Below are 27,545 nucleotides of genomic sequence, written 5' to 3' on the forward strand. Positions count from 1 at the left end.
CGCTGGCGCCGCAAAGTACGAAACGAATCGAATCGAAACACATTTGGCTCGCCTTTCATTTCGAATTTGTCATTCGTAAGCGAAGGTAATGCAATAAAACTTTTGCGCGCGCATTTCTTGCAGTACATAACGGTAACGCTTCGGCCCTGTCGTCCTCTCTCTGTGCCTGTGTGTGTCCGTGTGTGGGTGGGCTAAAAAAATAACACTCGCTCGCTGGCGCTCTCTCGCTCTGCCCGGCATCGCCCCATCTCGCTCTCAGTCGATTCCCATTCGAATGCAATTCGTTTCGTTGATTTCTCGCATTCGTGGCGTAGGAAAGGGGAAGGAGGAACGAAGAGGAAGAGCGGCCGGCAGCGACGCCGACGCCGCAGTCGCCGTGAAAGCAGAGTCCCTGGCATCTCTCAATCTCTCAATCTCTCAGTGACAATCCGTCGGTACGGTACTCGAAAACGGCACACGGATTTTCCAAATTCCGCATATTCGAAATCTCGCGAAATCGAATCACAATTCACAACCCAAAAAATATATTCGAAAAATATATTCAAACGAAATTCGGAATCGAAACAAATTTTTAACACAAACCAAGTGCGCGAGTGTCTGTGTTGACTGTGATTTTGAGTTTTAGAATTATTTTAGAACCCTGTTAAAGGTAAATCTTTGTTCTTTTTCGAAACCAAGGCAAATAGGCTTGAGATCTATGGGTATTTTTTATGCAAATTACTAGATCTTTTGCGAATATATAGCATACAAGTTTCAAAATAGTATTTTCCAATTGGAAATAATTGAATTTCCTTATAAAATGATTCTTTAACATTAAAGCTAATTAAATCGAAGGCTTGACTTATGAATATTAAGAGTATATACTTATTTTAAACCAATTAACTTATAATATGACCCTTGTATTAAACCAGATTAACGTTTACAATTTAAAACCTAGATGGATTCAAATTAATTAATATAGTTTATTGTTTATAAACTAGAAAACAGGGTTTTTAAATATACTTTTTAGTTTTCTAAATCTTAAACCATGATCGATGATTTTCCGAAAAGAAGTATTTGGTGTTTTAGAAAGAAAATACTTCCAAAAAATTATAGTTCAACAGATCATTTCATTAAGATCATTTGTCTATTACGCCAACAGGACTAATCCGTATTATTTCCTCTTCAAAATGTTCGCTATTATCTATATACAAAATCTTCAAGATATAGTTTATATTTAGGAAATGGTATAAATATATATTTAAATATGGAACCATTTGTGAACTTTGTATCATCGCAAGATAGAAACATGCTTTCAGAAGCTTCATATTTTACTACCAAAAACTTAAACCCAGTTTAAAAATAAATAAAAATGGTTTCCCAAAGTTGAACCTTCTATATATTAATAAATTATCCATCTTGGGTTATTATTTACATCCATCAATTCACGGATGTGAAGAAGCGTGTTCGCGCGCTCAATTAGAATTTGCATAGAGAAGCCTAATAAATAATTAAAAATGAATTAAGAGTTCATTAATTATTTATCTCCCTGCCTCTGCCTCTGCTTTTCCTTCTCTCTCTCTCTCTACCTTTTCTATTCCTGTCTAACGTTGTGTTAATTTTTTATCATAGAAAAAAATATCAAAAATAAATAAGAGCAAAGAAACAAATAAACAAGTGTGGGCCACGATGAAGTATGGATTGTGTGACAAGTGAACAGAGTGAAAAGAACAATAACAAGCCCAGCGCGATCAATAACAACAATATCGGGATCGGTATCGGGATCAGGAGCCTAGAGGAGTTGACCAGTGGCAGTATGAACACCACGGCCATGTTGATGCACCACCAGCAGCAGCAGCAGGCAGCCGCCGCGGCAGCTGCAGCGGCCGCAGCAGCCCAACAGCAGCAGCAAGCTCAGCAGGCACAGCACAACGGACGCGACGGCAGCAACAGTTCCCGCGGCGCCAATGACGATCGCCCCAATGGCCGGAGCTCCCACACGGGCCGGGGATCCAGCTGCTCGCCGGCCAGCTCGCCAAGCCGTCATCCGAGCGCCGTCAGTCCCGTGAGCTCCCTCAATCACTCCATGATGCAGCAGATGCAGCAGCAGCAGCAACAGCAGGCTCAGCAGCAGGCCCAGCAGCAGCAGCACCATCAGCTCAGTCCTCCGCCGCATGGATTGTCCTCCGGTAATGGATTGCCGGCTGGACTGCCGCCGCGAATGCCCCACGGTCTGCCGCCCCATTCTCTGGGATTGCTCAACTCCCTGCAGATGATGCATCATGCCTCCCCGCTGGAACTGATGGCCGCCGCCCATCATCATGTGCCGCCAAGGTCGTACAACTCGCCGCCACCCATTTCCACCTCTGATCCCAGCGCCAACGAGTGCAAGCTGGTGGAGTATCGTGGCCAGAAGGTCGCTGCCTTCATTATCAGCAATGAGACAATGCTCTGCCTGCCGCAGGCCTTTGAGCTCTTCCTCAAGCACCTGGTTGGGGGCCTGCACACGGTATACACCAAGCTCAAGCGCCTGGACATTGTGCCGCTCGTGTGCAACGTGGAGCAGGTGCGAATCCTGCGCGGACTGGGTGCCATCCAGCCGGGCGTCAATCGCTGCAAGCTGCTCAGCTGCAAGGACTTTGATGTTCTCTACAGGGACTGCACCACAGCCAGGTACGAACCAGAACCACAGTGCTTTCTTTCACGAGTATTTCCTAAGTTGTCTTTGAGTTTTTATTTTTAAGGAAAGTGGTTAATTTTTGAAGGATTTTTAACGTGGAGTGAATATATTCTTAAGTTTTTGCGAGGCAAGTTTTTGTTTGAAGTAATATTTATCATCGAATTCGATTGCTATGCAAGTTAAACATTAGGTTTCCATTTTTAAAACTAAATATTCAGTGTATTAATGTTTTGGTTTTAATATTTTCCCTTTGAACTTTAAAAATAAATATAAAGTTTTGAAGTTTTTTTTTCTAAAAGTTAAATTTTCCGATAAACTTGTCTAGCTCTCGATTTCGCCTAGTGTAAACGCTCTGTTAGTTGCATTTCTAGTTCGGGGGGCTTGCTCTGCAAAAATTTTCTCATTTCCGGTTTCCGCTTTAGCCAACTTACGCACTCAAGTTGCACCCGCCGTTGCCGCCCCATTTTAATTTTCCAACTGCCCCGAGAGGGGGGGTTGGTTGGCACAATGCAAATAGTTTGTGCATCGATATCGATTAACCCGCAGGGGCAGTCAAAAAACTTTGGTAGCTCGCATTTTCGCCTTTTGCCTTTTCCGATGACATTTGGCGGAAATACGCAATGCAAACGTAACCGGGGGGCCGGGATCCCCCTTTAAACCCCTTTTGCTAACAATCCAGAAAGCTGCGTAATTCTTTTGAACGCCTCTAACAATAGTTGGTGAAACAGTTTTTCCACCTTGTACAACTTTTCCGCCTGTTTTCCATCCGTTGTTTTTTTTTGTTGCAAAATCGACGTGTGCGGTGCCCTGTCAGCTCATTTCCGTTCGAGTGGAAAAAACGACAAGGAAAAAAGGCGCAGAGAAATGGGGTTTTGTTATGTTATGTTAGGAGTTTCTGGGGCTTTGTAGTGTGGGTTTAGGAGAACCTCAAGGAAATGCAATTGTCCTTGGTTACACAAAAGGCAAAAATGGTTATATACTGGTTATAGTAAGTTTTTATAAAGATATTCCAATGGGTTTTATGATTTAAATGCAGTATTCGGGCTATTCAGGATATTTATCTTATTTTTAGAATATTTTTCAACAATAATTTTAAATTAGGAAAAAACGTATAAAAGTTTGCAGAACGTTTCTCAACTCTCTTTTACACTTTATAAATGTTTAAAACCCTGAGATAAATGAATTTTAAATGTCCTGAAATAATAGTCAAAAATCTAATAAGACATTGCAAGTTGTATAGCCTCTATTAGTTTCATAAAAAAAGAGTCAAACTTAATTAAAGGCTAAAATTCCGACCAGAGTAACCCAATATTTGCTGCTTAAAAGCTTTCCGAAAACATTTATGAACGGCAGGGCCCGGCATTGAGACATCAACAGTTGAAAAGATTGCAACCTTGTATTCCAATATCACCCCTTTATATATTTTTTTGGTGTTGTACCCTTTTTATTTTGTTTTTTTTTTTTTGTTTTTGGTTCTTGTAAGCCCATGAAGAGTCCTGCGTTTTTGTTTACAGTAAAGAACGGGTTGGACTGGCCACTGACCACAATGCATTCGATGGAAAACCATCTAGTTAATTATGGAAAAGAGCCCCAGCACATGGAGTGTATAAAGTGTGCTCCAAAAGTGCACATGCGCTGTGGAAAAGAACACAGGAAGAAAACAGGATTATTTTGGAGAAGATGATATATATTTTTAAGGTTTTTTAGAAATTTTAAGAAAGGTGAAAACTAAATAGAGAATATTTAGGGTTTTAATAATGATTAGTGTACTTATGTTTTCTAGAATCCTTAATCCTTAAATCAAACTGGTTTCAATACAGGAATTTATTTTAAAAGAACAAAAGTTCAGTTAAAATAGGAAATGGATTCTTATGTTAGGAGTAGTTTATTTTTTGCGACTTTGAAAAATATTGTAATATTTTTTGCTCTATGGAGAATCGAGTAGAGAACCAGAACAGAGACAGGGACCCAGTTATATGTCCATTGCCGGCTTCGAAAACCGAACCGGACCCAGCATGAGGAACGGTTAAAAATGCGGTTAAACCTATTATTAGGTTGAAAAAGTTTTGCACTAAATTGAAACAAGTTGCTAAAGAGAGAGAGAGAGCGAAAGGGGATTTCCCCCTTTCAAAACCGCTGAAGGCAGGCCGCACCGCAGCAGTCTGTCTCTCTTTGGCTCTCTGGGGATAATTACAAATTGTTTGATGGCAGCAGCGGCGGCGGAGGGTTAAGGTGGCTGAGGGGGAGGGGGCTTAGGGCGTGTGCATTTTCACACCCGCTGGCCCGCCAAAATGCAGAGAGACAGAGCTGGTCCGTTCATCAATGAAAAACTTCCCTTTTTTCAGCAATTGTACCCTGAATTTTTCCCGTACTTTTTTTTTTTGCCTTTCGTTGCAGTTGCAGTCGTTTTTTTTTGTTCGTTTTAAAGCTTACACACAACACAACAACGTTTAACAATTTTGCCTCACTTGTCTCTTCTCTTCTCTTTTTAATTGCAGATGCCTATCGATCAAGCCACCAGAGAGGTAAACACACAAGTATAATAAAAAAACTATGGCAATAATTTCTCTCCTCCTCCTTTACGTTTTTTAAAAACATTTTTTTATTTCGTTTTACTCGTTTTTCTAAAGGAAAAAAAAGAAGAAAAACGTATCGAATCGATCGCATTATCATTATAATACACTTGAGAGTTTTTAGAGCGAAAAGAATTTGTTTATTAAATTAATTAAACTCAAAACGGAAATTGGGCGAGCCTTCAAGAGCGGAAGTGCGAAAGGATGTGCCAGAAAAAAGTGTAGATAAAAGTTTGAAAAACCGTAAATAGAGCATGAAAAGGGTTAAGAACTTAACGGTGTTAACGGTAGAGGGAACAGGTGTGTGGATTGATTTTTTAGATATATTTGGGATAATGTTTGGGGTTTTAAAAAGAAAGAAAAACAGCTAGCTACAAAATGAGAATATTTTCCAAATCATTAGGTTACATTTCTAAAGAAATTAGCTTAGTTTTAGTGGGTTTCATTACAAAACACCTTCCATTTTCACTCTAAAATACTCTTGAGTTCATCCAAATGAATTCTCCTTTTGTTCAAATCAAAAATTATGTTGCAATAATTTTTTATTATATTTGTTTGCCTTTGTTGGGGGCTTCTCCTATGGCAGCCAACCATAAATAATCTTTTTTAGAAACATATTTTTTTTCTTTTCTTTTTGGTAATGTGCTCATAATTATGAAAAATTATTGACACTGACATTTCATGGGCTCTCGCATGTGTTTGAAAAATAATAATAATTTTGTCAGCATTTGTGTGAGTTGCGCAGTTGGCTCAGTCAATTTCGGTTTTGGCAAATGGCAAACAATTGATTTTGATCACAGTTGACAGTTTGGTCTCCACTCCTCTTGCTGGCTCTAAGTTGGCTTAAAAACGCCGTTTAGGCCGCAGCGGCATGGACCAAAAGGCGGAGAAGCCAGCCGCCAGAAGAGCCTGGGCCACGACTCAACGTGTTGTGACTGAGCTGGTGGGCACACCTTTCCACTAAATTGGACTAGAGCCGTGCTCCACCGCCGAAGACTAACCGATCCGATTCGGTACCAGGTTTGCAGACCACAACTATGCAAATTGCTCGGCCCAAGTGGAAAATGTTGCCAAGAAAAATGTATTGAAAAGCCATCGATTGATTTGACTTCATTTGAGCTTAATTTGTTGTTAAATTTGTTTGACGATGGAGAAGGTGAAGCGAATAAGTAGGAGAGTTCGAGGAAATTTAAGAATTAGAGTATTAATAATAAAGTTATTACTGGGAAAATTCTAAAAAAAATTATTGGTTTTTGATAAAAGAAATATAAAACAAAAAAAAATTATTTTATAGAAAGAAGAATATTATTTATATTCCATTTAAAAAATTAAATATTAGAACGAAACAAATTTACACCACACAGTTTATGGAAAGTACATGGAAAACTACCCATTCACAGATCAAAAATATCTCAGTATTAATACCAAAGCCAGCTTTAAAATCTTTTTAAATAATTTTATTTTGTTCGGTAAATAAAAACATATCCTTTTCATATTCTTTTAAAAAATTTCAAAATACAAAATCAAACAAAATGGCCGTTAGAATAAAATATTCCCATAAATCTCTCTAGATCGGCTATAGATTCCAATTCAAATTGATTACAAATAACTTAACACAAATTACGACAGCCCATTGATTTATTATATGAACTTCATATGCATAGCTTTGTTATAGAGAGACAGACAGACTATAATTTATGCTATCCAACGGCAGCAACAACAATAGTGACTGTCGAATGTCTAATCACAAACTGACTGACTGACAATCAAGAGATCAACTCCGGCTCACCTGAACTGAACTCGGTTCCTCGGGCTGTCAAAATGAGAGGCGGAAAAGTGTTGCAAGGAAACGAAACAAAAAAAACTCATTTAATTATATTAAATTTCTAAAATAATTTTTTTTTATACAAGATTATTTTTTGAGGTGTGAGCTTCATTTGGGGCATTTGCATTTTGCAAATTCAGCTTAATTGAGTGTAACCGAGTAACAAAAGCAACTTTGTGGCTGCCTCTGCCGCTGTTCAATCTAAATGAGGCAACAATAGTTCAATTTATTTTTTATAATAATTACAGAGCCTAAAACAAAACTGCACCCAACAGCATTCATATATATATATATTCTCTCAGCATCATGAGATGCCGCTTTCGGTTGAAGGAAAGGGAAGTAGGGGGCCATCTTGATGGGTAGCCAGCAAATCCATTGTTGGTATGGCATGTTTGTAACTATTTTTTTCTCTTTGTCCGCTGCTCGGTTTTTGTTGCGAACTAAATGAGTTATTAGCACGCCAATTGAAATTGAAGTGAGTGAGGAAAAAAACAACAAAGTATGCAAAAACAATTGGCAAGAAATCTGCATTAATGCAGTGTACATATAGCAGTTGGTCTCGGGGGAAATCGTCAGCCGCTCGAGGAAATTATAAGGCTAACTTGTTGTGGGCTGGTAAAAAAAAGAAGGCCACCCAAAATTCAAGATTGTTAATTAGCATGTGATTTCAATTTAAATTCTTGACTTGGCTACCAGAAATTTGCATAGGAAAATGTCGATATTTGGAGTGTAAAGTCGTGGAAAAAAAGTGAGAATATTATTTGGATTTTGAAAATTAAAAGTCTCAAGGAATTCACTGAAAACTTGTAAAATTTTGTCTTAGGAAAAATCATCCAAAATACAAAATATAATGGAATGGAGGTCTTTTTAAATAAAATACAATTTTATTTTTCAAAATTTATATATGGCAAACTGTATCTTTCTATCTAAGCCACCTTTCTGTATAAATTTCGATAATTTATACACTTCTCTGAGAAAATTCTTCTTCGAAGCCCACAATTAGCCGGAGAGTATCTCCAAGTCGGAAACCTCACTCTCTATATGTACTATAGAGTCCCAACAATGCCATGTCATTCGTACATTTGCATGTCACTTAACAATGAATACGAAAGTTGGCCAAAGGCAGCGGCCGACGAGCATTCTCGTTCCAATAACATTTATTGTTAACCGAAGGAAATTCGAGCCAACTTCAAGCGCCAAGCCAAGTTAAGACGAGGTGTATTCTTTCCCGGCTTCTTTCTGGGAATTTGTTGTCGGTTTTGTCGGCTTAGAGACAAATGGCAAACGGCGGACCGAGAGAACTCGAATCAATTTAAGGCTATGAATTCAATTAAAATTCTACCACTGCCAGAGCACTCGACATTGGTGATTGCAAATATGGAAATTGTGTGGCTGGCACACACATTTAATTGTTGGTTGCCAAGTACTTGAATCGGATTGCATTGATTTAGTTGCCGGCAAGCACGCTCTCCCAGTAGCACAGCCATAAGGTGGCAAAAAGTTGGCCATAAATATAATTGATTTGCCAATTTACAGCCTAGACCCGGGGGCTGTGGGTTAAGATCCAGGGAAGCGTATGGATTCATTCGCTGACAAATGTCGGGCAACGCCTCCTCCGCAATTGGAAAATATCCTTTCGATTTATGCAACTTGCAACTGCAACATTTAGCACAGTTTGGCGCATATTTTGGCGGCTGATACACACACACACTCACTCGGGTCAATAATTAACAACTCAGCTATCCCTTGATTATTGAAAAATATACCAAGGAAGGAGACAGCTGCAAACAGGTTCGAGCGAGGTACGAGGTTCGGGGCTTTCGGCTTTCGGCTCGGGCAACCGGTTATGCTCCTCCGGTTGTTGTTATTATTATTATAGCTCTTTTGGCAGGCGTACATTGGCCACAGCGACTATTTTGACAAATTGTTGTTTATTCCTGACTAAACGCTTGTCCGCCGCTGCGCGAAAAATGCAAAATGTTAAATGCAAAATGACATTTGCGGCAAGTGACAACGGTGCATAAATTAGTTAAAATAACCGTTGGTTTGGTCATAACATTTAAATGTTTAAAGAATGGAAATTGGTTACATGGAAGCTTAACTGCCTGGAAATTATGTTTTTAGACTTATCCGGCTTTAAGCATTGAGAGCAAATTGTTTTTCTAAATTAATTATTCACATTTTTAATTTAATTTGTTTATTTTGGGTCTTTTTTTTAGGTTATTTCTATTATTCTTTGTATTTAATATTATAAATTTGAAGCATTCAATTTGGAAAACGTTGAATTTATTTGAATTTTAATACTTTGGTGTGAAGTGTAAATAACCAAAAATCAGGCTTCTATCTCCAAGTTAAGTTAACTCAATCCCAATAAGAAAATTATATTTATGACAGAATAAAAGGTATTTTTCCACCTGTATACGATCCAAAACCTTTCTTTCTAACATTTTTATACCCTATAATAATTTTATTCAGAAGCTTGCGCAGTAAAGGAGGCATTTCCGACCCTATAAATCATATATATTTTTCAAAATATCGAAAAATAGGCACAAATTTGAATTTTTAAAAATCTTAAATTGGGTATTCTGATTTGTTAAGCTTTTAAAAATTAGTACAGAAAGCCCTTCCGAATTGAAATTAATACATTTTTGGCTTATTGATGATCGATTTTCAATTCAGTACCCTAAATCCTATTGCAAAGTTCAAGGGTATACAAACTTCGGCTACCCAAAGTTATATTTCTTTTTCATTATTGGTTGCCAACCAGATAAGCTAACTTTCCTTGAAACACACTACCTAGAATTCACTTGGAATTCATTAATATTGCACCATCATTACGTAAATTGCTCAACCCAATTGGGTTATCCAATCTTATCCGGACAAGAGACCCTATGCGAAAGACATATTCCGGCGAAACCGAAATTGTGAGGTCAAGACAAACATGTCAGCAGCTGAGCAGCAGCAGCAGTAACTGAAAACTTTCCAATGAAAGTGTTTTTTGCCTTCAGAACCTTTAACTCACTTCCCATAAATTCGTACAAGTTGACTGACAGACGCACGAGTCCCAAGCTTTTTTACTTTTTTGCACGTCATAATGTGGGGGCCCAACGGCCTTCCGATTAGAACCCAAAAAAAAAAAACACTTTCCCCCGCTGTTGTTTTCATTCTTCTCGGAATGATTCACGGCCCAGAAGAGTCTCTCTCTCTTTATTTGACCCGAAGGGGCCAAGACAACAACTCCGGTTTGTTTGTGGTTAAACGTTTAATGGAGCACAATTAAAATCCCGCTGCAAATATTTGCTGGGACAAAATATGTAACTGTAAATATTTGCCAGAATCTTTGTTATCCATAAGAACGCACAATTACAAATTGTTCAATGTTTCGCCATATATATACATATATGTATATAGTCCGTGCCTCGTAATTCATATCGTGCACACGATCATTGCTACCTGTGTTTATTTGCCTTTGTCTTGGTCTTTGTCTTTGGCGTTCTAAGGGGCCCACCTGTTTAACAGCGGCAAACATGGAATGAAGATTCCATAATTTAATTGCCAGGCAACCCAGTCGTCGCTCTATTTGATCAAGTACTATAGGTCTCTCTGGTTCCCCTCGTAGTATTTGCTGCAGTTTTCTGTTTTCAGTTTCCAAATTCCCGGTTTTATCTCTTGTTTGTCATAACTTCCACCCGCAGCGCCCAGCGCCAAGATGTTTATGACTTTTTCGGTTAACTATTTAGCTTTAACCTGCGTCAAGTATTTGCCCAAGACTTGTTTAAATATTTAATATACAAATAGCAGCAATTGCGGGCATAAATTACCAGAAAAAAATATAGTTTAACTCTTCCCTTTTGTGGCTTTACTTCATTATTATTATTATTATTGTTGGTGTTTCTGCCTTTTTTTATGGCACATAATTAAAATGGTAGCACGTTTTCGTTCTTCTTGTTTTTGGCCTTTTATTTGTCTCAAGTCAATGGGGGGGCTGCTCACTAAACTTGGCTAAAGCTTAATTAGGCAGTGCAGGGATATGTCTTTCGGTTAGGGGAAAAAATATTAAGCAGTGAATTCTGAAGATTTCAGAATAGTTAAGATATTATGGATGCGTTTATGGCAAGACGGGACATAAAAAATTGTAATAGACACTGGTTCTTTATGGCAATGCAATAAAAATAAAGAATATTTTAAGGAAGGGGTCTCTGACTTTAAGAAATTATTATTAACAGGGGTTTCCCGTGTTTCGAAAGTAAATAAATCACATCATTATCATTATCTACTTTAATTTTTGCTCCCAAAAACTCTCAAGTTATACCTGTTTAAATGTTAATAACAAATAATCCACAAGAAAATGTATCAGCACAATGCAGAAAACAGCAATTAGTATTTTTTTTTTTGTCGCTGAATTGTGATCACTGTGCTGAGGCATTTGACTTTTTTTGTACTGATACCACGGATATTGTCCATTGCTCTCAACCCAACAGTAACTCTCTGCAATTCCGCAGTTCCAGACCGGGTAGACCGCCCAAAAGGGGACCCGTGGGGCTTTCCCTACCGCCCACTCACCTATCGCAGCATCCGCAACTGAAAAAGCATCGCCTGGACAACGGGGATTATGCCTATGAAAATGGGCACATCAGTGGTAAGTAAATGATTATCATGTTGAATAAGCACTGGGGGAAAATTGTAGAAAAATTAGCTTAATATTAGAGGTTTTTTAAATAATAAATTATATGATTAGGTTGCTATTTTCATGTATTGAATTATGAATGAAAATGTGAAAGAGCAGTGTGACCTTAAATTGAAAAGAGTATGAGGTAGTGTGCCCTTTTTGCACAAAAATAGGTGAAATATGAATATTTTAGTTAGTATAGTAAAATTTTCTTACTCTTTTTAAAATTTTAATGTGAAATTATTAGAATGCTATTTTGGTTTTTAGATTAATTAATTAAATTGTAAAGGTGCAGTGTGACCTTAAATCGAAAAAATATAGGGTGTGCCCTTTCTTCGCGAAAATCACTACAATTTGAATATTTTGCTTAATATAGTAACATTTTTTTTACTTTCTTAGATATATTATATAGTTTTTCTTAAAAAATTTCAATATTACAAAAAAGAAAACCTTAAATATCCCCTAAAAATATTCAACAATTGCTTTCCTCTCTGTAACAACAATGTTTCCCACTTGCCACTGCCAATTGCATTTCTCACACAATTGAGTGGCATGACCCGAGGGCCCACGAATTCGCATTCGAATGGTAATGAAATCATTCGCAGATTGGCCACAAAACTTGCTTTCGGGTATCGGCAGGTAATAGTGCTTTCTGATTCTGTGTGCATTTTTCTTTTGTGTTATGTCTGTGCTTCCCCAATCGATCGATGATCGTTGCTGGTGCCGCCATTTGTGATTTGTGGTCGCTGCTTGTTGGCTGATTACAGCTTACTACGGCTGCCAAACCGAACAAAAACGAAACGGATACAGATACACAGATACAGATACATCGGTTGTAGTTTGGCTGAGTTCCCAGCAGCCACAGATAAATGGCAGCCTAAGCCGCAATCAAGTCGATTTCCACTGTGATTTGTACTGCTACAGGAAATCGCATTCATTGAATTTTCGAATTGTATCTGTGGCTGTAATTATGATAAGTACAAGCGGGACTCATATTTAATTGATTTTACATTTTTCCCCATTCCTTCTTTCTTTTTTTTTACATACTCTCGCATAGTTTTCTATGAGCCAAGCTGACAACTTGGTCAACGCCTCCTTCTATTAATGTGTCCGAAACGCACAATATTGAAAGATACACTCTCGAACGGCCACAAAAGCCCAATCGAAAGGAATCTTGAAATCTTTTTCTTTAGAACCATGCGCCGCCGGCGCCTTCTGAACTAAACTGAAACGAAAGAAGATGGGTTGTTTTTTTTGAAAACAGAGTTTCGGTTTCCGTTTTTGCTTAGTCATTCCTTTTGGCCATAAATGTGGAAGGATGGTTCTCTGAGTGAATTACGGGGCGTTGATTCTTGAGTGATATTGCATTATTAATATAAAAATGCGCACACACACACGCTCTAGCTGGCATTTATATAATTTTGTAACTGCATTTTCCCTCCATATATAGTAGTATTTCCCATGATTTAATTGCATTCCCCATGCTAACGAATTTTCGCCAAGTTTTTAATTGCATTTCGAATTTTTGCTTCAATTTTAGCAATTTAGTGAACGTTAAAGCATTTAATGGCACACTAAATTGTTCAGCTAACTGCATATATATATTCATATATGTATATATCGAGCGCAAACAAATGACAGCCGTAGATACACAGGCTAGATACAAAAGTATCTATGTATCTGCAAGCTTACCTCGGCCATGTGCGTGGGTGCTTTTAGTTGTTGTGTTTAGTCTGGCTGCCCAGACAATAGACAAGCTATATATAGATATACATACATGTATATATATCAAAAATATATATAAAGGGATGGACGCAGACAGGAACAGGTGTCAGTTGGGCGAGCCATCAAAATGAAAGGCAAATATGGTTGAGGATGGGCTTGAAGTGCATTTGAAAATTTTAAATATTTACCAAGGTGACATCGATTGGGCCTTTAAATGGGTAATAAAAAGTGTTTGTCTAGGGGAATTTTAGTTAAATTGTAAATTTAAGAATAATTTACAATCTTGACAAGAAGGTGGATATGTATCTTCATATTTAGAGGTTACCTATCTTCTTGTATTTCATTAAATATCCTTTATATTCCTTTGTTTCCCCAGATATGAACCGCTTGGAAAAGTCACCACTCCTGGCTAATGGCTACAATCCGCCGCCCATCAATCACATGGCCTTCATGCAGATGAACGCCCACCATCCTGGAGCGGCGGCTCTCATGTCGCCGGGCATGCCGCCCCATGGCCTACACGCCCGTCCCGAAAGCCAGATGCTAAAGGCCGCCGCCCAAAATGCGGGCATGTCAGCAGCAAACATGGATGCCTTGGCGCGTTCTGGGATCTGGGAGAATTGCCGGGCAGCCTACGAGGATATTGTCAAGCATCTGGAGAGGTTGAGGGAAGAGCGAACGGACGAGCGCCAGCAGGTGATGGGCGTTGGCTCCGGGGTGGTGGATCGAGTGGGAAATGTGATGGTCGGCGATATCAAGCCCAGGGATCTAAGCTCAAGGAATTGTAAGTAGAATTTGACTACAAATTTAAATTTAAGATTTTATATTTACTAGTAGAAACGGTATTAAAATCAATGTTATTTTATAATTAATTAACCATCTATTTCCTAACTTCCTTGGCTCATTTCAGGCTCCCCCACCCGCCAGAGTCCTGTGCTGAATCTTAGCAAATCCGGCGGAAATACTGATCATGGCGGCAGCAATTGTGATGCGGGTAGCGAGCGTAGCGACTGCCATTCGGTGGCGGGTTCTCCGGGTCGAGGAGGATCCCGTAGCCTGGACGAGGGCAGTCGCAGTGGGGGCGTTGGTGGTGTCTCCTCGCATGTGGGCAGCGGTGGAATTATCGGGGTGGAGGATGATGAGGAGGAGGAGGAGAACCTCAGCGACGAGAATCAATCCGAAGTGGATGAACGTTGCCTGGCCAAAGATGAAGAAGGTAAGTGAACTTTGCACATTGATTCAGAGATGTGCGATAAGCGATGCACAATGTACGATAAGACCGATGCACAAACGTGCGATAACCGATAACTGAGTTTCTGACACATTTTCTGGAATTTCTGTTGCCATTCTGACAGATTTGAGCGACAAGAAGCTTGATAATAGAGACAAGATACAATAAAATGTAGATGTATAAATTAAATAAATTAATTAAAATGTAAAAATGCATTCCAGCTAAATTTTAACAGAATAAGTAACTCTAATTTCAAATTAAAATATTTTTATTGCAATTTAAATCACATTAAAACATTAAAGCTTTATCATAAAAACAATCTATTGCCTGAAAAATGTATCTAATCGTTTTTACACGATTTTTAAAATGTTTTCCTCGATAGATTTGAGTGACACGGAACGTGATAACCTGTCCACGGGTTCGGCGGCAGCTGCAGCGGCTGCGGCAGCGGCGGCGGCTCACCAGCTCCACCAGCACGCGGCCTCGCACCACCATCAGGCGGTGGGCCTGTCACACCTGGGCGTTGGAGTGGTGCCCCAGCATCAAAGGGGCTCGCCCTCATCGGCGGAGGCAGCGGCTGCCGCCGCTCTGCAGCACCAAAGAGCCTTGAACTACTCCCAATTGGCGGCAGCGGCTGCGGCGGCCAATGGAGCGGCTGTGGGTGGTGGTGCGGTGCCCAATGGACCGGCTGGTGCCGGCGGCGGTGGTGCTTTGACCCCTAACGAGGCGCTGATGGCGGCCAACGATGCGGCCGCCTTGGCCGGAGGTCTGGCCCTGGGTCCCCTGGGCATTGATGCCCATGCTGCTGTGCCCGCCAGCTCCACGGAAACGCTGCTCAGGAATATCCAGAGTCTGCTCAAGGTGGCGGCGGATAATGCCAGGCAGCAGGAGCGTCAAATTAGCTACGAGAAAGGTGAGCTTTCAAGTTTTTTATAAACTTTTCTAAGTTATTTTGTAGGAATTTTGTTTTAAAGGATTTAAAATTTTAAGAGTTTATTATTGGAATAAAAAGCGGTTTAATATTTGTGACTAATTAGTTTTTAAATATTTTTTTTTTATTAATTTTAGCTGAGCTCAAGATGGACGTTCTCCGAGAGCGAGAGGTCAAGGATTCTTTAGAGCGTCAACTTGTCGATGAACGTAAACTGAGAGGTGAGTTTTTACTTATTAAACAAATATATAATTATAAATAAATTTTGAATTAAGTTTACTTATAATAAATCAAATAGTAAATTACACTTTTAAGGAAACTAAATTAAACTAAAACTCTAGTATTAAGTTTTAAGACTTTTTTAAATATTAAATATCTTCTAATTTCTTCTTTAAATCCATTTTTACCTTAAAAAACCAGTTATTCTTAGCTTCACTCCACTGTGAGTGCTGATGCCTTCCTAGTTGGGACACCAAATCAGACTTGACAGTGCGCCAGAGCCACATTTAGCTGCACATCTCCAACCATATCCACATCCCGATCCCCTCCTGGTCTTGGCTCTTGGCTCTCTGCCTATGCCGATTCCGATTCCAATCGGGCGCACTTAATGCAATCTGACTCAAATGACAATGACACCTGATATGCCGACTGTCTGCGTATAAACCCCGCGGTGCCCCCTTTTGGCCACCATTCCGGCTGCCTTTTGGCGCTCTGGTGGTCGTTGCCAAGAAGTAAAAATAAAGGGTTTTAAGGCTCAGAGGCTGCCGTTCTGTATTCTGTCCTTCTCGGGCCTGTTTTCAACAGAAATCACAATTCAAATGAATTTAATATCATTTCATTATTTAGTTACACTCGAATGATTTGGCAAAAAGTAGCCAGCAATGCCGATGACGATGATGAAATGGGAGGGTACAGCTTTGGAGTTGAGCATGAAATTCTAGTTGCGTAGCCATTAAATCCTTTAATTGGTTGTTGTTTCTGTTTCTGTTCCTCGAGATGACTTCTTGAAAAAGACCTTAAAAGGGTTGTCAAGGGTTAAGGGTTGATTACCTTTGTCCTAAAAGGTAGCAAAGGAGAAGAACTAAGCCTAATTGAAGGTAGCTTAGAAAGCGGGGAAATCCATTGAGCCAATTAACCAAAAATAAACAGGTTTCATATGACTTTTATATATATCTTTGTGTGTTTTGTGGAATTTAAATTAAAAAAAATTTATTATATTTATGTATAAATGTAAGAAAATATAATACAAAGTTCAGCTAAACATTAACACACTAACCTACTTTCTTGATACCAAAATTAAACCTCTTAAAAACCTGCCAAATTGGCTATTTAAAATCAATTTGCAAATCTACCAATTACCAACTGAATGCTCAATCATTTTTGCTCCAATTGCATATGGCTACTAAAATGATCCATTGATTGACTCCACTCAACACTCAATTGCAATTGATTAAGTTTATGTAAAGCCACTGCAGTTGCCTTAGCCCAAAAGGCAGCCCTCAAATTTACAAGCCGCCATTGAGCCAAAAAAAATAAAATCCAGGCTCCACCCAAAAAAAAGAAAGAAACTCGGCAGAATTACAATGCGAGAACAAAGGGAACCAGAGCAAACTATAATTGCACACAAAACTGACCGACCGACCGACCGACCTGGCCATAACTTAATCTCCTTTTCCCGTTTTTGTGGGAAAATTATGGAGGAAAAAGGCAACACATAAATCAGCAAACGAAAAAACAAAAATTGCATGCAACTATGCAAAATGCCACACACAGGCACATAGACATCTAATTGCAACTAATAATAACGCTGGCGATAAAAATCGCAGCCATGTTACTACGTCTCTCCAGTTTCGAGTTCAGAACACGGCAACAATTGGCCATTTGTAATGGAAGCGCGTGGGTGCTGGCGAAATTTTACGTAAACAACAAAAAAATGAACTAAAAATCGAATGGAATGAAGTCGAAGTCGAAGTCGGAGATGGAGATGGAGGGCAATGCCATGAACCGATCCTCGCTGAAATTCAATATGCCTGCAACAGTTTTGGATTTGATTTGAGGTTGATTCAATGGCTCCACCCTCAAAACGGCTGTCACCACGCTTCATCACATCCACAGCGATGTAGTGGAAAGGGTACACTCGAAATAAAAGTGTATAGAATGTTACTAGAAATTTAAAGTATTTAAAAAATTTGTTGCAGATATTAGTTTTTTATAGGAAAAGAGAACTAATTATATTTACCCTTTGCTCTTATCTAAAAATCATTGGAAAATAATTTATTTTATGATATTTTTCTAAGTTACAGGTTAATATAATAAAATATATATTATTTATACAGAATTTCATTTATATGAGCTAGTTGGAATTGAACTGAAATATCAAAAAGAAATAGTCCAGAAAGCGCAAATTAAAGGAATAACGCCGCTTTGGCTTAAAATTCTCAAGTACGAATTCAGCAACATACTGCACAGCGTTAAAGGGTGTATTAATAGGCTAATTTAACCGATTAAACCTCCAGGCAGCTAGTAGATTTATAGATAGATAAATAAATAGAAATAGATTTCAGTAACAACAACAAAAATTTCATTAAAAATTTGGTAAATGAGGGTAATTAAAGAAATACAGTTAACAAACTTCCTAAAAATATTGTACAAAATAATTAAATAATTTTTTAATATTCCCCAACATTTTTAATAAATTTTAAACTGTGTCAACATTAATTTACATTAAATTTCCGCAAATTTCTTGTTTAAAAAATATTTGAATTGCTATAGAAAATATTAACAAAATTGGCACTAATTCTTTCCGAGTGCAACATTATTCGTTTGTTGTTTCCCTTTTTTTTCTATGACTCGCGATCTGGAATGATTGCAAGTCAGGATCAATAAACATAATTGCGCCCACACACACGGCCGGATGCGCACTTGAATTGGCACACACAGGCAACGAGGGCCAAGAGAGAGAGCCAGAGCATAGAGCTAAGGCCAGGCCGAGAACGCAAAATCAGAGCCAGAGCCAGAGCCCGGGCCCACCGAATCGTTGAAATCGATCAAATTACCAGTTGCCAGTCGCAGATCGCTGAGATCGGCTCACGATCTATCGTTCAGAGTGGTCTCTCAGTATTTGTTCTTTTCCCGGGATTGGGCCTGTTCTTTGCCAATCTCCTCCTGACACATTTCCGTGGAAGGAGTTTCGTGTTAATGTTGCTTTCATGCCAGGGATTTAAGCCAAAGGATCAATTAGTGGGTCACGGATTTTCGGTATTACATTTTTTGGGTGGTATCTAAACTGTATTTTTTATAATTAAGCGATTATTTAAAAGGATTTTGTAATACAACTAAAGAATGAATAGGTTATTCAAGTTTAATAGGTTTATATACTGATAATTTGTAATTAAAATATAAGTATAGCTAAAATTTATATAAAAATACAGAACTTTTCCTTTGAAATCTTTTCTTAAATTAATAATCTTTCTCTTTTTTAATTGCAGTTCTCTACCAAAAGCGTTTCCGACGCGAACGTAAGATACGCATTCGCTTTCAGCAGCAACTTGGCGGCGGCAGCGGTGCCTCCAAGGGCAGCCCCAATGCCAATGGTAGCGGTGGCGGTGGCTCTGGATCCGCTTGCAGCGAATCCGAGGCTTGTGGGGGCGGTGGCTCTGATTCCAAATGCAGCACCAACAACAACAATAATAATAACAATAACAATAGCAACAGCAGCAGCCACGGCGGTGATGTAGAGGCGATGAAAGGTAAGTGTTAAAGGGTTAAGACACGCACAACGCATGGCTAACCGATGTCAAAATATATAATCCCAAAAATCCTACACAAAAATACTCCGCAACACTTTTTATGACATTTTTTTATTTGACATAAAGACTATGAAATTAATAATAATTAATTTGAATTTTTAAAGAAGCAGAAATTAAAAGTGTAAAATTGTGAAAATTCATTTAGTGTTTCTTAACTAAATTATATTTTTATTATTAGTTCGGGTATTAAATAAAGTAAGTCTAGGAAAATTAGAGATATATTTTATTTTTAAATAAAAATAAATTAAAGTTTTAAATTCTCTTCAAGATCATAATCAAAATAGATCATAGATCATTACCCGTTTGTTTCTGAAATAGGTAATCGTTAAAATATTGCAAAATCAAATAAATATTTCAAGCCTTGATGATTTAAATAATATTTTAATTTATCTAAAAATTATTTAAAATTGTTCCAAAATAATATTTATGGATCTTTACATATTATTTTATTAAAACGAATTTTTATTTTGATGTTTTACCTATAAAAATCCTAAAACAAAGTTTATAACTTCATAAAGTTTCTCATACAAATCAAGTTTCTTATAAAATTAAGCACTTTCTTTTCTCCACATCACCCTCCCCCACCCAACACCCACACAGCCCCCACCCAAAAATGCCAACCCTACGCTTATTTTTAACCAACACAGCGCCCTTTTTCCATTGATTTTCTTTCATAGAAAACGACAACGGCAGCGAAAAGTCAGACAAATCCCTGGGCTCCAATTCCTCCTGTGATGTTACCGCCGGACACTCGGCCGGTTCCGTTTCCGGTTCAATTTCCGCGGGTGCCAACTGCCCGGACTCGCCCACCCACTTCAAGCGGGAGCCACACTCCGATCACGAGGGCTCTGTGGAGCGTCAGCATCGCTCTTCGGCCGCCTCCCTGGGTGCCCAGGATGAGGAGCAACGTTGTGGCAGTCGCGAGCGAGACGAACGGCCGCCAAGCGGTTCAGCCGCCGCCGCTGCCGCAGTTTCTGCATCCGCATCCGCAGCAGCCGTGGCAGCCGCAGCAGCTGCTGCAGAGGGCAGCCTGGCCGCAGCAGCAGCGGCAGCAGCAGCGGCGGCTGCCAGTAATGGCAAGGGGCCATGGAGCTATCCGGGCATTGATCTAATGGCCACCGGGGCATTTTGGCAGAATTATTCGGGTGAGTTTTAAGAAAATTAATGATTTCAATTGACTTATTTATATATATTTTTTAAATATTTTTCTTGTAAAACTACCTCTTAAAATATTCTACAATTTCCCAAATATTTTCTTATTATTCCTCTCAGAATCCCTGGCCCAGGAGCTGGAGATGGAGCGCAAGACGCGGGCGGCCAATGCCGAGCGGGATGTTAAGAGTCCGCTGTCGGAGCGGCCGACGGCTTACTACAAAAACTCCGTGCTCTTTGGTAGCGCCAACTAAGCACCTGGACAGGTGAAGGTGAGCCCCTCCGTAGGCCTGGATATATATTCACACATATATATATTTGATCTCAGAGTGCAATCCCAACCGGCGGCTGCTCTTGAGGGCAAACTTTGTACATAAAAATAACCGAGTTAAAATAAGACGACTATAAAAAAAGAGTTTTGAGAACGTTGCAAACGTTGGAGCGGCCATTTTGTACATATAGAGAAATCATAGAGAAAAGATGCAAGAACTTCCGATATAACCCATATAGAGTGCTTAGATCCAATAACGTGCAGTAGAGTGTAAGCTTACAGATACGTTGTAAATACATAATATATATAGCAGCCGATATGAAAGACTTTTTATTACAAAAATGGCAAAGAGCTGAGAACCCAATTGGCAGTTAGCATTTAACAACCCAAAAAAAAAAAGAATAATAAGAAAACCATTTTTAGCATTGCTTATAAACACTACGATATAGCTTCAATTCGAGTATATAATTGATATATATGTATATGTAATTCGATCTATAAAATAAATGAAGTAACACGTAGATATTTAGGAAAAAGAAAGTAAATTTTACGAGCCGCTTTTTAGTGTTTTAAATATATGATTTATTTTACAATAAACTTTTTTTAAGGCTAAGATTTTAATTTATTCATTAGCTTTTAGCAGCAGGAGTGCAGTAAGGCCGTAATACTAAAAAAAAAACTAGCAATTAAAAACTAATTAACTTCAAGTATTTCACTTGCCTAGGCGGTAAACAATAATTCATATTATATATATCTAATAATAAATACTAAAAATAAATAATAAATGCTAAACGAAACCAACTTGTATGCCCGTCATTTAAAAATATGTTACAAAAATGCAAAAAAACACATACAAAGGGAGGAAAATGTTCAGAAATTGACATTTTAAACTATTTAAACGCTTCTCATATGCTATTATATATACACCCTATATATATATACACACAAAACATTAACTTTAGTCATAAACAATAGTCAAAAAGAGCAAATAAATCCGCGAATCAGCTGCAAACAATAGCGCCACGAAATATTGTGCAACATTTCGGTGCAAAAACACACAGAACTTATTATAATAAATACGATTAAAATAATACAGCAAACGACAAACAGGCTAACAATAACAACAACAAAAACACCAACAACAACAACAACAACAACCGTAACAAAAAGCGAAAAAGTTTAAAAATAATATATAATAATAAATTATTATTGCAAAAATAATAAAGCCACAAACTGTTGTTTTCATTTACATTTTTTGGGGGTCTATCTAGGGCGTGGGTTGTCAAAAATTGGTCTGATTGTTATTATAGCCTTTTAAATTTGGTTAAATTTTGTTATATTCTGTCTGAACTGGTTGGAGTTTTAAAGCCTTGATTAAATTGGAACATTTTTAGCATTTTGTTTGGGTAAATATATTTGAATTAAAATATAAACTCACTAAGGTAAGAACTATAATTGTATAATTATATTTTAAATTAAATTTGCAAATATAGTTTATAAACAGAAACTAGACTTTAAAATTGAAGGAAGTAATAGGTATATTTAAAAAAATACAAATTGTATTCATTAAAAAAAGGGTTTATTTAGACTTTTTAACTCCAAGATTTTAAAATTTATTTATTAATTTAATTCTGGTCTTAATTTAGGTTGTGGAAATTAATGACTTAACGAAGTCCCAAGTACTCAAAGAACATTTGTAGCATAGCCTTCGTTACCTTTTGTTTTAAAATAGAATTTTCAACAGGAATTAAATGCAAACTAAAGCTAATGTTGATCATGGATTACTGATGAGCTAGAAGTGATTTTCATCTAAACAATTGATATTTTAAATATTTTTTTTATAGACAAAGCCTAAAATAATCAAACAATTCATAAAATTATTCAAAAACCTTCTTATTTGAATATTAAATTCTTTATAAAATGTTACATTTTTCCTTTCAAATAACAGGAAGTTCTATTATTGATTATTTTTTTCTAATTCACACACCAAATTCAACCTCATAGGATGTGTGCCTTTGGGTTAATTGCTGTCTACACAAAAGCATTTATGCTTCGCAGATTAATATTTGTTGTGTGTGCTGCTGCTTGAGCCCCAATTTGATCTAACATATGCCAGTCTCTATGCGATTTTAGCATTTAATTATAGCGCTCAGCCAGGCAGACGTTCATCAGAGGAGCGTGAGATACTCGCAAAAAAAAAAGAAAAGATACAAAAACCAATCGATCAGCGAACCCGGCGAATTCTTTGTTCACTTTTTTTTTTCTTTTCTCTTTATTTTTTATGAATTTTGCAGACCATCAGCTGCGAGGCGCGCGTTTGGACAGTTATCGATCCAGAAAACGAACATATATACGCCAGATGATGATTTATGCGTCTGGCTTAAGGGGATCAAATCACGGCGGATCAGCTCTCAATCTGAGAGGAGACGAGACACAGAAACTGCATATATATTGTGATTATGATTATTGGTAAATTATATTTAATTTACAGTTAAACGATCACGTATATATTTACGCCAAAGGCTCTGAAGATCTCTTGGCCAGATCCCCACACACACACACACACACTCTACGAATCTGCGAATCCGATTCCGAATCTTTGTATCTGAGAAATACCTTCTTCGTTCGACCTGACCTCAATTATCGATTTAAGTTTATTATTGGTTTTGATTTGGACTTTTTGATTTTCGGGGCGCATCTTCGCAAAAAGTTGAAATTAAAAGGAATGCTGTTGATTGCTAGGTCCGTCGTCCGTCCCGAAAAAAGAGGTATGTGTCGCTGTATCTGGAGCATTAGGTGGGCAGGTCGCTTAATTCTCGTTAATTTCTCACTGGCAACGTGCAGCGTTTAGCTGATTGGGGGTTTGCTCGCTCTTCTCCGCTCGAGTCGGGACTTAAATTGTGGCAATCATATTTTGTGTTAAATGCATTAATTTTGATTTTTATTAAAGGGTCTGTGTCTCTCCTTGCCCCAAGCATACATAACTGTTATTGCGGCCTTTTGGCTGGAAACTGGTTGACAATAAATCAGAGTTATTTTAGAGGCGGAGTCCTGGGAATCCACATGAAACTGGGTTAATCATGGGAACAGCAAAGAAATTATAATTGGGTTTAAAAAAGAGGGAAAGCCTAGAAGAAGGTGCTTCTTATAACAGACAATGGTCAAGAGTTTTTATAGAAAATATATTACATTTTCCATCCAAAATAATTATTATAGGACTCTTCTAGGATCCTTGTTAGCCAGAACAACTTACTCCTCACCTTTCTCAACCCCTTTTTCCCAGGAACCCCTTAGCATGACCATGGCCATAGATCATCTGTGGAACATCTAACAGCTCTCTTTTATTGTAGCTGTTGTCTGGCCCCATAGATCATGATCATCTTCCCCCTTGGTGCCCATGGATCCTGGTGGATCGTGTATGCTGTTGACAAGCAACTGTCACCACCAGCAGCCCAGGCGCCATATTGTTGGGGGCTCCACTTCGAGTTCCACCTTTTGCCTTTACCTGTGTGTACCTACGACTCTCGACTCCAGGCACTTGAGGGCTCCCAGCAGAAGCAACAGCGAAATCCGCGGCATGGCAGGCAATTTCCACACACAAATAAGCCGCCAATTTGCCCCCACCGATGGGGATATGGATTTAGTCCATAGACCAGACGGCCGAAACAAGGCAAGCGAAAACCCGCCAGACACTACGTCAACACGGCAGACACGTGAACAAGGGTACTATGGGATGAGAGAGTAAAAAATTAAGCAATAAATAATGGAAAACATAAAAATATATACAAAAAAGAATACTTAAATTTGGGAAAATATATTTAACACCTTCAAAAAAAAAAAAACGCTTTAAAAATTCTAAATATCTTGAAATAAAATCTTTTCTTTCTTGTTATAACTAAGTTATTATTTATTTAAAGCTTTAATGTGATAAGAATTTCCATAATATTTGTAATAAATGATTTAATTCAACTGTTAAAAGTAAAACTATTTATTTATAGCTTTAAGATTTGTTAATATTTTCTTTTTTTTATAAATAATTTATTTCAAAAGTTAAAAATAAAACTAAATGCTAAAGAACTCCTTTGCTTAAAATCATCAACTCCCCACTGTCTTTGGTTGTAGAAAAAAGCTAGGCTTTCCTTGGCCGCATCTTCCTTCGATGACTCGCTGGTTATAAATCAGTTTGCGCGGCTTTTAATAAATTGTAATTGAGTCGCGAGTCGCGACTGCAGCTCATAGATACATTTGTATCTGCTGTTTAGCTGCTCGGCTCGACTTGGCTTGTATCTTTTGGCTTTTGGACTGCGATTGGGATCGCGTGTGGGAATGCAAAAGGTAAGGCGAAGATTCGAAGGCGAGTCCCGAGACCTCTACACTCAGAAAAAAATCAATAAATCTGGGAAAAATATTTTTATAGTATTTTATAATTTAGTTTGGTATACCTAACATCTTAAAGGGGACTAAGGAAAGATTTCTTAACTTTGATAAATAAGAAAATTTAATGAATCGCAAAATATCGATCTAGTTCCAATGACATATTTTATTCCATAATCAAGAACTTGGTAAGAATAAAAAAATACAATCTATGGTAATTATATGAATAATTTGTAAATTTATTTAATTTATGTAATGTATTTATTTAATTTATGTAATTTTCGATATAAAGCGATTAATATCGATACACAAAAATAATATAAAATCGAGTTTCTGATATTTTTAATTAAATAATAAATTATATTATATATTATGTATTTTATTTTCTTTTTATATTCACCAAATTCTTAATCACCCGTCTTTTCTCTCAGCTTAAACGATCGCTTTGGGTTCAGATCGGATCCTTTAGCTGCTGTTAACCCCTTCCCGTGTTCCTGTTGTATACATGGCACTTTGCCGGCTGTCGCCACTTCGGTTGTTCGGCTGTTGGGCAGCCCCTCCTCGCCTCCTTCCTTTTTTCCTTTCCCGCCGGCCTGCCATTGGCATGCTCGAAAATCACGTAATGAAAAATGTTTTGTGCGCAATTTTTCTTTTCATTTGTTTCGTGCTGCTGGTGGTGCTCTTCAGCTAACCGAAAGAAGGAGAAAAGATTGTTTTGTTTCGCTGTTTGTGTGTGTCGAGCAGCAATAAAACCCATTGAACACGAGTTGCTTTTGAGGCAAACATGAACAATTAATGCAACATATGTTAGCGCAAAAGCAGAAACCGCAAACGCAAGCCCAAGCCGAAGCTCGAGCGAGAGATCTGCAACGCGATGATCCTTTATGCATTTAATGGTCATCCAAACAAATCGAATTAGTTGGCAACGCTCGGCAGTTGGCAACACGCAAGCGGAACTAGCGAAATAGAAACTTGGGAATTGCAATAGCAGAGAGTTTAAATACCGTATAAAAATATTTTAAATAATTTATTTATTAAGGGAGGGATTTTATTTTGGTTTGTAAATCGATTTTGCATTATTTTAAAATACTTAAAAATAATACTTAAAGTTTAAATATCCTATAAAATTATTTTAAATATTTTATTTATCAAGGCAGTGATTTTATTTTGGTTTATAAATCTATTTTGCATTATTTTAAAATACTTAAAAATAAATTCTCGAATAGGGTATTCTTCCAATATCTATTGGAATATTTTCTTATGAAGTAAACATTACTTATCTTGAAAATATTAGTAGTTTTGCATTTTAACTATATATTATAAGGTTTTTAAGATAAAATATTAAATTTACAATTAAAATTTAATACTAAAAAACGATAAAAGATTCTAAAAGGAAGATTATTTAAATTCTTTAAATTTATTTTCATAAATAAATAAAAATACATGCCTTATTTGAAAATTTTGAATAGTTATCCATTTTAATAACAAAAACAAATTTGTTTATAAATAAATAAATACAAATTTAATAATAAAATAAAAGGTTTTCCAAATTTAAAATTAAATTAGAAACGCAAGGTTTCAGGACCTCTCACCACAAAATATGTACTGTTGAGACCTGTTTGGAGTTATCCAAAACAGTTGTCTTCAGGCAAAGATTTATATACTCTTTAAAATATATTTTTAAGTCTCAATTTGTGTGGCAATATCAGTAGACTAAAAAACTTTCCAAAAATTCCCTATAAAAACTATTCCAACTGACCAACATATTCAATAAACTCTCAAAAGTGTAAACCAAAATTAATTGCATAACAAAGATTACACTGGCTACACCCACAAATCTAAGCAGCAGCCGCCGCCCACCTTTCCCCTTGAACTGCCTTCTAATAGTTATAACTAGACTTTTTTTTTTCTAATTGAAACTTTTTTTGCAATCGGCAAATGGTTCGATCGATTGTATAGATACGAATTAACCCAACAGATACGCAGCTGCAATCACAATCACACACTCTTGCTGCCTATGAAAAATTGTACTTTTAATTGTATCTACAGCCTCCAACGATAGTCTAGGCCCACAGCATCCACAGCTCCTCCTCATCGCATCTTTAATTGCTTTGGATGCGGAGGAGAACTCGTATTTGTTTTGAGACTTTTGGGCGGGCAAATTTATGGCTTATCATTTTTTGTGCTTTTAATTTCTGTTTTCCCTTTTGAATGGGTGGGTGTGATGAGGGGTTGGGATGGGAGATTGGGATTACTGGTGAGCAGGTGGAATGCCTTGGGTTATGGGTCAGCAGGAATGGTCAATGGGGGGAGCTATTAGTTAGAA

The 27,545-nt window shown here is 37.6% G+C and overlaps 1 protein-coding gene across 7 annotated transcripts; it reads left to right on the top strand.

Annotated features, from left to right (window-relative positions):
* Positions 1 to 367: 367 nt before the first annotated feature.
* On the top strand, positions 368 to 21,162 carry dac (dachshund family transcription factor). 7 transcript variants are annotated; one of them, XM_017163812.3, is made up of 11 exons: positions 368 to 649; positions 1,612 to 2,652; positions 5,158 to 5,184; positions 11,539 to 11,696; positions 13,828 to 14,235; positions 14,362 to 14,667; positions 15,065 to 15,595; positions 15,751 to 15,834; positions 19,102 to 19,362; positions 20,100 to 20,567; positions 20,695 to 21,162. In XM_017163812.3, the coding sequence occupies exons 2-11, from the start codon at positions 1,676 to 1,678 to the stop codon at positions 20,826 to 20,828; spliced, it is 3,354 nt and encodes a 1,117-aa protein (XP_017019301.1). In that variant the 5' UTR covers positions 368 to 649; positions 1,612 to 1,675; the 3' UTR covers positions 20,829 to 21,162. The 7 variants fall into 7 exon arrangements, with proteins under 7 accessions (XP_017019301.1, XP_070144804.1, XP_070144805.1 ...); XM_070288703.1 differs by lacking the exon at positions 368 to 649 and having other exon boundaries at positions 1,551 to 2,652; positions 20,695 to 20,846; positions 20,903 to 21,162; XM_070288704.1 differs by lacking the exon at positions 368 to 649 and having other exon boundaries at positions 1,551 to 2,652; positions 20,695 to 20,840; positions 20,903 to 21,162.
* The last annotated feature ends 6,383 nt before the right edge of the window (positions 21,163 to 27,545 follow it).

Source organism: Drosophila kikkawai, chromosome 2L (assembly GCF_030179895.1).
Source record: "Drosophila kikkawai strain 14028-0561.14 chromosome 2L, DkikHiC1v2, whole genome shotgun sequence".
In the NCBI taxonomy this organism is placed as follows: domain Eukaryota; kingdom Metazoa; phylum Arthropoda; class Insecta; order Diptera; family Drosophilidae; genus Drosophila; species Drosophila kikkawai.

Excerpts from the sequence above, each read along its gene's own strand:
- dac (XM_017163812.3), top strand. The coding sequence starts at position 1,676 with ATGGATTGTGTGACAAGTGAACAGAGTGAAAAGAACAATAACAAGCCC. Across the intron at positions 5,185-11,538 it reads TCGATCAAGCCACCAGAGAG|TAACTCTCTGCAATTCCGCA; the intron begins GTAAACACACAA and ends TCAACCCAACAG. Across the intron at positions 14,236-14,361 it reads GGATCTAAGCTCAAGGAATT|GCTCCCCCACCCGCCAGAGT; the intron begins GTAAGTAGAATT and ends GGCTCATTTCAG.